Source organism: Pan paniscus, chromosome 19 (assembly GCF_029289425.2).
Source record: "Pan paniscus chromosome 19, NHGRI_mPanPan1-v2.0_pri, whole genome shotgun sequence".
Classification (NCBI taxonomy): Eukaryota; Metazoa; Chordata; class Mammalia; order Primates; family Hominidae; genus Pan; species Pan paniscus.
This window is the reverse complement of record NC_073268.2, coordinates 75957853-75972116: the sequence shown is the minus strand read 5'-3', so window position 1 is coordinate 75972116 and position 14264 is coordinate 75957853. Positions and strand designations below refer to the sequence as shown.

General features: G+C 37.4%; 1 protein-coding gene across 1 annotated transcript in view; it reads right to left on the bottom strand.

Moving 5' to 3' along the window:
- Window positions 1-14264, bottom strand: part of VMP1 (vacuole membrane protein 1) — a 133878-nt gene that overhangs the window by 31252 nt on the left and 88362 nt on the right. Inside the window, exon 8 of the mRNA XM_034942599.3 lies at window positions 1643-1723. Coding sequence (XP_034798490.1) covers window positions 1643-1723 — 81 coding nt within the window. The remainder of the gene's footprint in view (window positions 1-1642; window positions 1724-14264) is intronic.

Here is a 14264-nt window from a genome sequence, read left to right as displayed (position 1 = left end):
TAGAATTCAAGTATTCCTTTGTTAGTAACACTTGGATTCAATGACTCATTTTTGTTTTTCTCATCCAAATTCAAATGCTTTAGGATTATTTCATCTCTTACAACCATATAATAATATCATTTACACAGCATCACACCTGCTATTTGTTATATTTGCTCATGTGACTCTCATAATTCTATGAGTTATAACTTTTTTTTCCTTTATCATAAGGTTCCAACTCATGTTGAAATGAAAATGAATTTAAAGTATTTAAGATATGTAGGCTGGGCGCAGTGTCTTATGCCTATAATCCCAGCACTTTGGGAGGCCGAGGTGGGTAGATCACTTGAGGTCAGGAGTTCGAGACCAGCCTGGCCAACATGGTGAAACCTTGTCTCTACTAAAAATACAAAAATTAGCTGGGTGTAGTGGTGCATGATTGTAATCCCAGCTACTGGGTAGCCTGAGGCAGGAGAATCGCTTGAACCTGGGAGGTGGAGGTTGCCGTGAGCCAAGATCTCACCACTGCACTCCAGCCTGGGTGACAGAGGGAGACTCTGTCTCAAAAAAAGAAAAACAAACACAAAAAAAGGATTTAAGATACGTAAATCAGAGTAGCCCTGAGCTAACATCGCTTTAAACAGGTTTTATATAAATTCTTCCTTGTAACTAATACTTGAAACTTTGGAAAAAGACTTCTTATCTATAAATTTGAGGAAAGAATGAAGTCATCCTTATTTGGTTAAATGTAGTTTAATTTGGTTAAATGTAGTATATTCTTCATTGGAAGAATGGATTTTGTCTCTTTTATTCTTACTGATTTAAGCCATTTAGGTCTGAAGTCATCACTACATGATGAAATACTTAAAAGCCAATAAACAAGATGTGAACCTATTCAACAGAAAACAGCTCATTTAATAAGTTGAATTGGGCTGGGTGCAGTAGCTCACACCTGTAATCCCAGTACTTTGGGAGGCTGAGGTGGGTGGATCACCTGAGGTCAGGAGTTCAAGACAAGCCTGGCCAACATGGTGAAACCCCGTCTCAACTAAAAATACAAAAAAATTAGCTGGGTGTGGTGGCAGTCGCCTGAAATCCCAGCTACTTTGGGAGGCTGAGGCAGGAGAATCGTTTGAACCCGGGAGGTGGAGGTTGCAGTGAGCCGAGATTGTGCCATTGCACTCCAGCCTGGGCCACAAAAGTGAAACTCTTGTCTCAAAAAAAAAAAAGTTGAATGGGCCAGGTGTAGTGGCTCATGCCTGTAATCCCAGCACTTTGGGAGGCCGAGGCAGGTGGATCACTTGGGCCCAGGAGTTTGAGACTAGCCTGGGCAACATGAGATCCTGCCTCTACTAAAAATATAAAAATTAGCCAGGCGTGGGGGTGCATGCCTGTAGTCCCAGCTACTAGGGAGGCTGAGGCAGGAGAATTGCTTGAACCCGGGAGATGGAGGTTGCAGTGAGCCGAGATCATGCCACTGCACTCCAGCCTGGGTGACAAGAGGGAGACTCCGTCTTAAAAAAAAAAAAAAAAAAAGGTGAATGATTCACAAAATTACATACCCAATAAAAGTGATAGCACTTTTGTTAATTCAGGAGTATATATGGATCAAAATATAACACTACCACTTAGTAAAAGTTCTGTTTTAATACAATTCACTTACTGAAGCACAGGCCAAAATTCCAAAAAATCCAACTTTCTGTACTAGTTTTTGAACTGCCAGTTTGGCCCGGGAGGCAAAGTCCTGTAAAAAGGCAAATTTAGAAACATTAATGAGAAGTAGGAAAAGAAGGAAAGATGGTTCTTTCTAGAGTTTATTAAAGATCTCCCAATCTGATGACACTGATTAATAAGATGAATGATGAAAAAAATTACAGTAGGTTGTTCACTGAAACACAAGTAAAATAATGATAGACTATTACATCCTTAAAGTTAAGCTCTTACCACATTTTAAGAATAAACCAAAACACTGTAAATTTAAATTTAGTATTCTCTCTGGATATTCTAGGGATTAACAAAATACTGTAAACTAACCATGAACCAATTTATTATTTTGGAAACACTGGCCTACAACATCTACCTTTTCCTTTCTTCTATAATTTGCCAGACTTCATAAATACATCTCTGCCGATCACTAGCCAGAAGATGGAAAAAACAGTTATGTGGCAATAAGTAAGCATTCATTATCCCAGAAGCAAAAGAACATCCTACATTTGCACAGCTTGTGCTAGTTTTGTAAAACATTCTCACCATGATTTTATTTGAGCCTTCGATTCTGGTATGTAGGTATAGTGGATATTATTATAACCAATCTATAGACCACAAAACTGCAGCCCAGAAAGGGTAAGTGATCAAGATCATAATGTCAGTTAGGGACAAAGATAGGACATGATTCAATATTCAGACTGTGAAATCAGTGCTTTTTACTTCACTCTGTTACCTCCTCCCATGCTGAAACATGCATTCGGCTGGCTAGATCTTTCGGCATGTTGATGCTACAAATATTTGACTTTAATTATTTTCTGGTTTTGAAATGGCATGTATTCAAATCCAAATTCCAATGAAAATAGTTCATAAGACAAAAAATGAGCTAATGTGTAAATGCTTTATTTTTTGTATGTGTGTAAATGCTTTATTAATAAGTCTTCATATCATAGAACCTCTTCCACTCTCTTTAGTCCAATTTTCTTTCTTTCTTTCTTTCTTTTTTTTTTGAGATGGAGTTTCACTCTTGTCGCCCAGGCTGGAGTGCAATGGCGCGATCTCGGCTCACTGGAACCTCCGCCTCCCGGGTTCAAGTGATTCTCTCGCCTCAGCCTTCCCAGTAGCTGGGATCATAGGCACCTGCCACCACGCCCAGCTAATTTTGTATTTTTAGTAGAGACGAGGTTTCACCATGTTGGTCAAGCTGGTCTTGAACTCCTGACCTCAGGTGATCAGCTCGCCTCGGCCTCCCAGAGTGCCGAGATTACAGGCATGAGCCACTACACCCGGCCTTTAGTTCAACTTTCTAAAAGACAATAAAGAGAATATAGAAGGTGGACAGATCCGGCCGGGCGCGGTGGCTCAGGCCTGTAATCCCAGCACTTTGGGAGGCTGAGGCAGGCGGATCACAAGGTCAGGAGATCGAGACCATTCTGACTAACACGGTGAAACCTTGTATCTACTAAAAATACAAAAAATTAGCCGGGCGTGCTGGCAGGCGCCTGTAGTCCCAGCTACTCGGGAGGCTGAGGCAGGAGAATGGTGCAAACCCGGGAGGCAGAGTTTGCAGTGAGCCGAAATCGCACCACTGCACTCCAGCCTGGGCAACAAGAGCGAGACTCCGTCTCAAAAAAAAAAAAAACAAAACAAAAAAAAAAGAAGCTGGACAGATCTATCATAGAGAGGAGAAACAAAGTTTAAAGCCAGAAAAGCAAACTAGTTGAAAAATATAGTTCTCTAATTGGCACAGAATCTGTGTATCCCCACTTACAAAAACATTTTGACAAATAATATTGTGTAGAATAGTCCTACCAAATTACCACAGTAGTTAATACTGAAATTAAAGCAAAGAAACAAAAAACCTAACTCTACTTGTTGAAGATGATGAGAAAGTCAAAGAAACCAAACCAATAAACTATATTAAAAAAAATATGATCAGTCAATATAAACACTTTCAAGTCCAAATACATAGGCTCTCAAAGTTAATCATTAGCTAAACTCTACAACAAAATTTAGCAATTTTATAATTTATTTCCAAAGAGATAATTATTAATTTTTCTTTTTGGGATTGGACTTACTTTTTCACTAAATCAGTTATATCAGATTTAATTTTTTTTTTTTTTTTTGAGACAAAGTTTCACTCTTGTTGCCTAGGTTGGAGTGCAAGGGTATGATCTTGGCTCACTGCAAACTCTGCCTCCCGGGTTCAAGTGATTCTCCTGTCTCAGCCTCCCGAGCAGCTGGGATTACAGGCGCCCGCCACCATGCCTGGCTAATTTTTGTATTTTTAATAGAGAGGGGGTTTCATCATATTGTCAGGCTGGTCTTGAACTCCTGACCTCCCACCTCGGCCTCCCAAAGTGCTGGGATTACAGGCATTGAGCCACCACCCTAGGCCTCAGATTTAATATTTTTAAACAACTGAACTACTGCAGCAAAGGGTATTTTCTATTTTTATTTAGATTTCTAGCTGAAGGTTAATTTTTTTCTTAGCATCTATTGCATTAAGTGTGAAATACTGAGTTTTATTGATTTAAAACCATATAAGAATATATAATCCATCAGTTTTCCTATATAGCTTATTTTAAAAACAAATTACATTTCTACTTCTATTACATTTTATTATTTACTGCTCCTTTTCACTAATCCTATCCTTCTGCAAAATCCATTTATTTTTAACAATTTATACAATTAGTCCCCAAATTACTAAGTTTATAATCCATTTGAAGCACTAAATAAAAACTGGTAAAAAATGTTTTAATTGTCTAAAGTATCAACAGATACTATTAAATTAAAAACTAGTTATGAAATTTTAATTACTATAGCACAAGAATTAAATATATAAAATCAGGAAAATGCCTGCCTTTACAGCCCTTAAAATTTTCATGGCAAATCCACTTTTAAGAGAGGGAAGATTGTATTCAATTGCCAAGAAAAGGTAAAGTAAACAACAAAAAAAGCATACAAATTTTATTTTAAAGACAGCACAATTTTTATAAGTTTTCCAAGTCAGATATATGTGGGAATATTTTTCTATCAGCATTAATGTCACCTTTAATAGACACAATTATAGAAAATTAGTTTTTCTACATTAAATGGTATAGACAAGATCAACAAATATTGTATTTAGAAGGTCTGGTGTCCTGCTTTCTTTTATATTAATTTCCTTTTTTTTTTTTTTGCTTTTATTTTGAGTTTGCCAGAGCATTATCTTAATTTTAAGGCTTTAGAATTTTCTATTTATTTAAACCAAGTGACTAAGATTGTGCCATCATTTCAAACTGATGGCATTTTTCTACTCTATAGAATCACATATACACATACAAACTTAAATAGGAAAAGAGGTATAATTATACCAACTGGTTTATATAAAGAAAAAAATGATTAAACATTATGCAGATCACCTAATAATATCAAACATACTTAAGACTACAGAAGAACCAGAAAACATGGTTTAAAAAACATCCTGAAAAGAGGTCAAAACACAGTGATCATTACTAACAAAGAGGAATAACACGTAAGGAGCCATTTTTCCCTTTTAGGGAAGAGTATCTTTGCTTAACGGCAATTAGGCAAGAACGAAAAACAGACTTCTCGTTCTTTCAGATGCCTGGGTGCTCCTCATTAGTTATCCTTAAGGGAGCTTCAACAATCTTTTTTTTGAGCACAAAGAGTTAATCTATTCGAGCACGTGAAGCTGAAACCTCCTTTTACCTTTTTTAATTTTTAAATTTGAAGCTGGCATGTATTATAAGGAAAACAAGTAAAGTGCCTTTTTAATGGAGAGCTTTACTTTTTAAAAAGAGTGAAAGTCATCTACTGAAAAAGGATTTCACAAATTTTATTATGTATTTAACATACACAGTGACCATGCTACTTTCAGTTCCCATAATTTTTTCCAGGTCTTTCACAATATTCTCAGAATTTAAATTACATTATATATCAAATAATCTACAAACATTTACTGAAATTATATTAATATGAAGTCTGCACAGTTGTTTTTATTTCAAGAAAATAAACATTAACATAATATGCAGTTTGATGGACAGTATGTTCTTGATTTTTTTCCTTGCCAGTGTAATGAAAACAAAACCAGGAAAGCACTGCATTGGTATTTTAAAATAGTAAAATAACTAAAGTTTAATGTTTAGATTTGATAAACATGAACATATTTTATTGTTTCTTATTTTAAATTTATTTCACTTTTTTTTTTTTTTTTTTTTTTAGCTGGAGTCTCGCTGTCGCCCAGGCTGCAGTGAGTGAAGTGGTGCGATCTTGGCTCACTGCAACATCTGCCTCCCGGGTTCAAGTGATTCTCCTGCCTCAGCCTCCCGAGTAGCTGGGACTACAGGCGCACACCGCAACGCCCGGCTGATTTTTTGTATTTTTAGTAGAGATAGAGTTTCACCGTGTTGCCCAGGCTGGTGTCAAACTCCTGAGCTTAGGCGATCCACCCGCCTCAGCCTCCCAAAGTGCTGGGATTACAGGCTTGAGCTGGTGCGCCAGGCCCAAATTTATTTTACTTTTAAAGCCACATGTATAAAACTTAGTTATATAGTTTTAACAGCTTTATGTAATAATTTTATTGAAAATATTATTCTTTTATTGTTCAAAATGTTCTATATGTTACGTGCAATTTTGCTTTCCTTGTTGCTCTGTAGTTTTAAAAGTTCTTTGTTTTTCTAAAAACAACTTCAGTATATTTTTTAATTATTTGTATAATTTGACGGCTCTTATTGTGATTTTAGAATAATATTGTTTATGAACTAAAATATATATATTCTCACTTGCCTTTATAATGAGAATTTTATTCTACGTATATTGTTAATAAACTTGACTCTATTACTCACACACCTAACACCACCAAAAAGCTAAACCAAAACAAAAAAAATCCCTTTTATAAAATTAAAAAAAATTTTAAACAAATTTTGCTGTTCTTTTTAGTCCAAGTAAAATAAAAAAGCTGAGTACAAATACACACCAATAATAAACAATATTTTTAAGAAAAACTAAATAAAAGATTACAAACAAACAAATTGTATGTTAGGTATTCAATGTTCCCGTTAAAAGTTAAAAAAATTAATATTTCATTTGAATAGTTTTGGAGTATTGTGGGGAACAATGTAGCATGACCAATTTGATTACTTCCTCACATGTCATTTTTCACTTTTTCAAAAATCCATAAACTAAAAACAAACACCTTTTATTAGTTCCATTTCTCTGTATTTACATTTCACAACTTTTACCTATTTCACAACTTAAGTGCCTGAGATGATAGTTTCATTCTCTAAGTCTACTTAAATATGAAGCATGCATTTACAATTAGCAATTACAAATCATTTTCTACTTTTCTTTTTTCACAAAAATAAAACCAATTATAGGTAAATAAATTATCTTTCCTACCACAACCCATAGTGATTATATATGTAAGCCAATCACGCTTTTGAAACAGGAGACGCAAGAAACATTTTCCCAAGCACTACAAGACTAATAAAAAAAAGTCACAGCAATTCCTTATCACTGAATTTCAAGATTAAATGCAGAAAGACAAAGCCTTAAACTATGAATATGCCTGTACCATTGTTGCTTCACATTTCTTTTTCTTAAGAAAGATATTTATGATTGAGAGAGAAGAGAAACTACAAGGCTAATAACAGTCTGCAAAATATTGATCTTTGAATCTAATGATGTCAACATGAATGTAAATATACGAAGTAACTTTTATCTTCAAACAGTAACAGTAAACATTTTCATTTTCACGAGGAAGCCATATGAAAAGATCTCTTTAAAAGCAACAGAAGGCCATATGCGGTGGCTCATGCCTGTAATCCCAGCACTTTGGAAGCCAAGGCGGGTGGATCACCTGAGGTCAGGAGTTCCAGACCAGACTGACCAACATGAAGAAACGTCATCTCTACTAAAAATACAAAATTAGCCGGGCGTGGTGGCGCATGCCTGTAATCCCAGCTACTTGGGAGGCTGAGGTGGGAGAATTGCTTGAACACGGCAGGCAGAGGTTGTGGTGAGCCGAGATCGTGCCATTGCACTCCAGCCTGGGCAACAAGAGCTAAACTCTTTCTCAAAACCAAACAAACAAAGCAAACCCAGAAAATTAGCTAGGCGTGGTGGCTGGCGCCTGTAATCCTAGCTACTCAGGAGGCCTAGGCAAGAGAATCACTTGAACCCGGGAGGCGGGGGTTGCAGTGAGCAGAGATCGTGCCACTGCACTACAGCCTGGGCGACATAAAAAAATGAAATAAAAGCAACAGAAAATCCCTAAACATGTAAAACCAATGCAATGTTACTGAAGATAAATGTATACTTGGTTAATATGTTATGGAAGTTTAAATTAACTGCCTTTATAACCCATTGCAGTCATGTGTGGCTTAACAACTGGCATATATTCTGAGAAAGGAGTTGTTAGGCGATTTCATTGTTGTGTGAACATCATGCAGTGTATTTATACAAACCTAGATGTTATATAGCCTACTACACACTTAGGCTATCTAGTATAGCTACTACTCCTAGGCTACAAACCTACACAACATGTTACTGTACTAAATGCTGTAGGCAATTGTAACACAATGTAAGTATATGTGTATCTAAACATGTTTTTATTTTATTTTGTTTTATTTATTTTGAGACAGGGTCTCGCTCTGTCGCCCAGGCTGGAGTGCAGTGGCATGACTTGGCTCAATACAACCTCCACCTCCTGGGTTCAAGCGATTCTCACACCTCAAACTCCAGAGTACATAGGACTACAGGTGCGTGCCACCATGCCCAGCTAATTTTTGTATTTTTAGTAGAGATGGGGTTTCGCGATGTTGGCCAGACTGGTCTCGAACTCCTGACCTCAAGTGATCTGCCCACCTTGGCCTCCCAAAGTGCTGGGATTACAGGCGTGAGTCACTACACCTGGCCTAAATATGTTTTTTGTTTTGTTTTGTTTTGTTTTGTTTTTGAGATGGAGTTTAGCTCCTGTTACCCAGGCTAGAGTGCAAAGACGCAATCTTGGCTCACTGCAACCTCTGCCTCCTAGGTTCAAGCAACTCTCCTGCCTGAACTGGGATTACAGGCACCTGCCACCACAGCTGGCTAATTTTTGTATTTGTAGTAGAGATGGGGTTTCACCACATTAGCCAGGCTGGTCTTGAACTCCTAACCTCAGGTGATCCGGCTGCCTCGGCCTCCTAAAGTGCTGGGATTATAGGCATGAGCCACCTCATCCGGCCTAAATATGTTTTTAAATATAAAAAAGGTACAAATACAATATAGTATATAAGATATTTTGGGCCAGGCACAGTGGCTCATGCCTATAATCCTAACAATTTGGGAAGCCGAGATGGGAGGATCACTCGAGCCTAGGACTTCCAGAGCAGCCTGGGTAACATAAGGAGACCAAGTCTCTATAACTAATTAAAAAAAAACCAATTAGCTGGGTGTGGTGATGCAAGTCTGTGTTCCCAGTTACTCGGGATACTGAGGCAGGAGGATTGCCAGAGCCCAGGAAGTTGAGGCTACAGTGGGCAGTGATCACACCCCTGCACTCCAGCCTGGGCAACAGAGCAAGATGATCTCCCCCTTCAACATACACACACACAAAAGATAAACCTATAGTATAGTAAATATATAAACCAATGACGCATTTCATTTACTATCAAGTATTATGTACTATATATAACTGTATGTGCCATATACACACACACACACACACACACACACACACATATATATATATATATTTTTTTTCGAGATGGAGTCTTGCTCTGTTGCCCAGGATGGGGTGCAATGGCACGATCTTGGCTCACTGTAACCTCTGCCTCCTGGATTCAAGCAATTCTCCTGCCTCACCCTCCTGAGTAGCTGGGATTACAGGCACGCGCTACCAGGCCCAGCTAATTTTTGTATTTTTAGTTAAGATGGGGTTTCACCATGCTGGCCAGGCTGGTCTCGAACTCCTGACCTCGTGATCTGCCCACCTCAGGCTCCTAACGTGCTGGGACTACAGGCATGAGCCACCGCACACAGCCTGTATGTGCTATAGTTTTATATGACTGGCAGCGTAATAGGTTTGTTTACACCAGTATCGCCACAAACATGTGAGCAATGTGTTGTGCTACATTACCATGTCACTAGGTGATGGGAATTTTTCAGCCCCATTACGAACTGTCAGACATGCAGTTCATCACTGGCTAAAAGGCTGTTATGTGGCATATGACTGTATATATTAAAACTACTGAGCTAATAATGCTTTCTTTTGGATTTGGAGCTGAAGTGATTTCACAGCCAATATTAAAAGCCTCAGAGCAACTGTTTCAATACTGATTCCTCATGTGTAATGGAAATTTATGTTAAAATATAGTCTATTTGTGAAGCTCTTGTGCCACCTAAAAATTACTTGCTGGTTTCTGCGTGCTAGTCAAATACGCACGCCAAGCAATGAAAACTCTATTAAGCAGAAATGGAATGACTTGTCATGATGACTTAATAATTTAAGTTTTTTCAGCATAGTAGACAATGAGTCTGAAACAATAACTTGTTATTAAGACCCTAATAACATATCATTAAATATTTTCTAAAATGAAATACATTATACAATTAACTATTATCTTTATAGAAACTGCAATGTAAAACTTTCTGTAATGCAGTTATAACTTCAAATCTTTCTTGAACACAAAGTGCCTTAATAACTATTTTCTACCGATTATCAGGGCTCTATGAGTTATTTTAATTTAAAAATAAAGAGCATTAATTGAATTCAAAGTGAACAAAATATTCTTACTGTTGACTTCCTCAACAATATCACTAAAGTAATTGCTTATATTTTAATTTTGCATATTTGAGTAGGTCCTCTTTAAATAAGCCTTTTTTTTTTTTTTTTTGAGAGGAAGTCTCACTCTTATCCCCCAGGATCTCAGCTCACTGTAACCTCCACCTCCCGGGTTCAAGTGATTCTCCTGCCTCAGCCTCCCGAGTAGCTGGGATTACAGGGGCCTGCCACCACACCTGGCTAATTTTTGTATCTTTAGTAGAGATGGGGTTTTACCATGTTGGCCAGGCTGGTCTCAAACTCCTGACCTCAGGTGATCCTCCCGCCTTGGCCTCCCAAAATGCTGGGATTTCAGGCGTGAGCCACTGCGCCCGGCCAAGTGAAGCATATTTTTAACTCACACATTATTTATTGTTATTGAATTATAACATAATAAGGTCACGGGATAAAGACTGTGGTTAGGAAATAAATTCTAGAATTACCAAAAAAGTAGGGATATTGTTGAAATAAAGTGATTGTAAAACAAAGAAAATAGTTAATAAATTTTAAATTACTAGCTATAAGATGTTGGATAACAAAATGCAAACCCATTTAAGAACAAAAAGTGACGAGAACTGAGTTGTGTAACTATTCCTGAAAATGAAACGTTTTAACATCCAGCTGATGGCTTACACGGTTAGATAAAGCCAACTGTAAAATCAGAGATGGTCACTGGTATTTCTATATATATTAGAAATTAGGGTAAAACTCTATATAATACTGCAAGCAGAATACATCACATGAACACATTTCATAAAAGCAAGGATATTTTATTCTGAAAGTAACTTAGAGATTTAGAAGTTTTAAGAAGAGATTATATGTAAAACATGCAATATAAACATAAGTTCTCATATCTATCAAAATCAATGCAGGCATAACTAAAAACTACCAGAAGCAGAGAAGGATCTGACTATTCTCTGAAACAGTAAGAAACATTTATTTTGGCAACTAGCTAAATTTATTAAGTACTCAAAAACTAGATGTAACTAGAAATCTGAAAACAAAATTCAGTTTGGGTTTCTGTTTATACTCATATTTATATTATCTAGGGCAGTTTCATTAAATTAAAATGCGGTGTGAAAATTTAGTTGGTAACAAATTACATCTTGCTTTTTATTTTTATTTTTTTCTTTTAAGACGGAGTTTCGCTCTTGTTGCTCAGGCTGGAGTGTAATGGCACAATCTCGGCTCACTGCAACCTCTGCCTCCTGGGTTCAAGCAATTCTCCTGCCTCAGCCTCCCGAGTAGCTGGGATTACAGGCATGCGTCACCACACCTGGCTAATTTTGTATTTTTAGTGGAGACGGGGTTTCTCCATGTTGGTCAGGCTGGTCTGGAACTCCCGACCTCAGGTGATCCGCCCGCCTTGGCCTCCCAGAGTGCTGGGATTACAGGCGTGAGCCACCATGCCCGGCCTTACATCTTGTGTTTTAATGAACAGAATAAAATGGTGAGACCTCACAAGCAATGGAAGTAAATACTATTTCACGAAACATTTATTCTAGTTACACACAAATTGGCTCTGAGTTGCTAAGTACAATGTATTTTGTATTGTTGGCTACAGTTTTAAAAAAGAAGTAAAAAAGTCATTGATCTAGAGGCAGCTGTGACTGTAGTAAGTCTCATGATGCTTTATCCAAATTACACTTTTCAAAAGTTACGTGAGAACTGATCAACACAAATTTTTTTCATGTATACACACAGGAAATACATAATCCACTGTGAACACCACACATTTCAGAGTGTTGTGCCAAAAATAGGGAGCTATCAACTATTTCTGGGTCAAGATCAGGATTAAATGGATTTCTCGATGTATAGATGTATTTCCGTTACCAAATTTACATGGGCAGGTTGCAGGAGAAAACAGTATGAGTAGTTTTTTAAACTAAGGCATAACGTATACAGTAAAGCATACAAATCTAAAATATACATCTTAATGGAAATTTACAACACACCCATGTAACCACTACTGAGATCCAGATACAGAACATTACCGGAACTCCAGAAACCCTGCTGGTGGCACTCCTAGTAATTACTCCCTGCAAAATAACCACTAACATTGGCTTCCATTACCACAGATTTAGCTTTTCCTATTTTTGAACTTCATTTTAAAAATTTATTTTATCATAGTTTATTTTACTTTTTTGAGATGGCGTTTTGCTCTTGTTGCCCAGGCTGCAATGGTGCGATCTTAGCTCACTGCAACCTCCTACTCCCGGGTTCAAGTGATTCTCCTGCCTCAGCCTCCTGAATAGCTGGGACTACAGGCCCATGCCACCACACCCAGCTAATTTTTTTATTTTTTTAGTAACGACAGGGTTTCACCACATTGGTCAGGCTGGTCTCAAACTCCTGACCTCAGGTGATCTGCCTGCCTTGGCCTCTCAAAGTGCTGGGATTACAGGCGTGAGCCACCGTGCCTGGCCTGAACTTTATATAAATGGAATTATACAGTATGTCCTCTTTTATGTCTGGCTTCTTTGGCTTAACATTATATTATGTCCAGGTGATTCATCCATGCTGTTGCATGTAGCAGTAATCAATTTGTTGCAGATGCTACATATTATTCCATTGTATAGGTATATCACAATTTATTCTATTGTTGGTGGACATTAGGGTTGCTTCCGCTTTTGAACTATTATTTAAAAAGTCTTTTTCTTTTTCTTTTTCTTTTTTTTTTTTTTTGAGACAGAGTCTTGCTATGTCGCCAGGCTGGAGTGCAGTGGCATGGCGTGATCTCGGCTCACTGCAACCTCTGCTCCTGGGTTCAATCAATTCTCCTGCCTCAGCCTCCCCAGTAGCTCGGACTACAGGCATGTGCCACAATGCCTGGCTAATTTTTGTATTTTTAGTAGAGACGGGGGGGTTTCACCATGCTGGCCAGGCTGGTCTGGAACTCCTGACCTTGTGACCCGCCTGCCTTGCTCTCCCAAAGTGGTAGGATTACAGGCTTGAGCAACAGTGCCAGGCCTTATTTTTCCTTTTTAAGCTATCTCCTACAGGAAGGAAATTTTGAGTTACTATAAATAATGCTGCTATGAACATTCTTGTACATGTCTTCTGGCATATCCTTCTGGTGAGTATAGATTTACAAATGGAATTGCTGGATCATACAGTATGTGTATGTTTAACTGTAGTAGACAGTGCCAGTTTCCAAAAGTGACTGTCAATCAAATTATTCTTAATATTGCTTCCATTTTGCCAACTGATAATAACTGTCAATTGAAAAAAATCTAAATGATTTTCCTTTTGTACAGATGGTTCTAAAGAATGTGTTTGTCAGAATTAGCATGAGGATTGAGTAAGTTAAAGCAAGAAAACGAGGAATGAATAGCTTTAAATATTTTAAATGCTAAGTTTTAGAAAAACAACTTATAACATTTTGAAAGTTACTTCCAATTTCCTTAGGAAAACAGAGATAACTGCTTAGAAAAAAATGTACTTTTTGTGCACACTCAATTTGGGAAGACAAAATTGAAACCTTTTTCAGAAATCAGAATTCTTATTTAAAAGCAATTACATTTAACTGAATAAACCTGATAACTACTATGTGCAAGGTAATAAAGAATCCAAAGATGAGAACATAGTGATTCGTTCATACATTCTTTCCGTATATGTTTAACAAGTGTTTACTACATGCCAAATATTGTAGAAGTTGAGAACACAACGCTAAATCACACTGATAACAATCTGGAACCTCATGGAGTTTATATTCTAGTGGGAGGAGATGAAAACTAAATAGGACAGTCAGGAAAGGCTTCAGAGAAAAGGT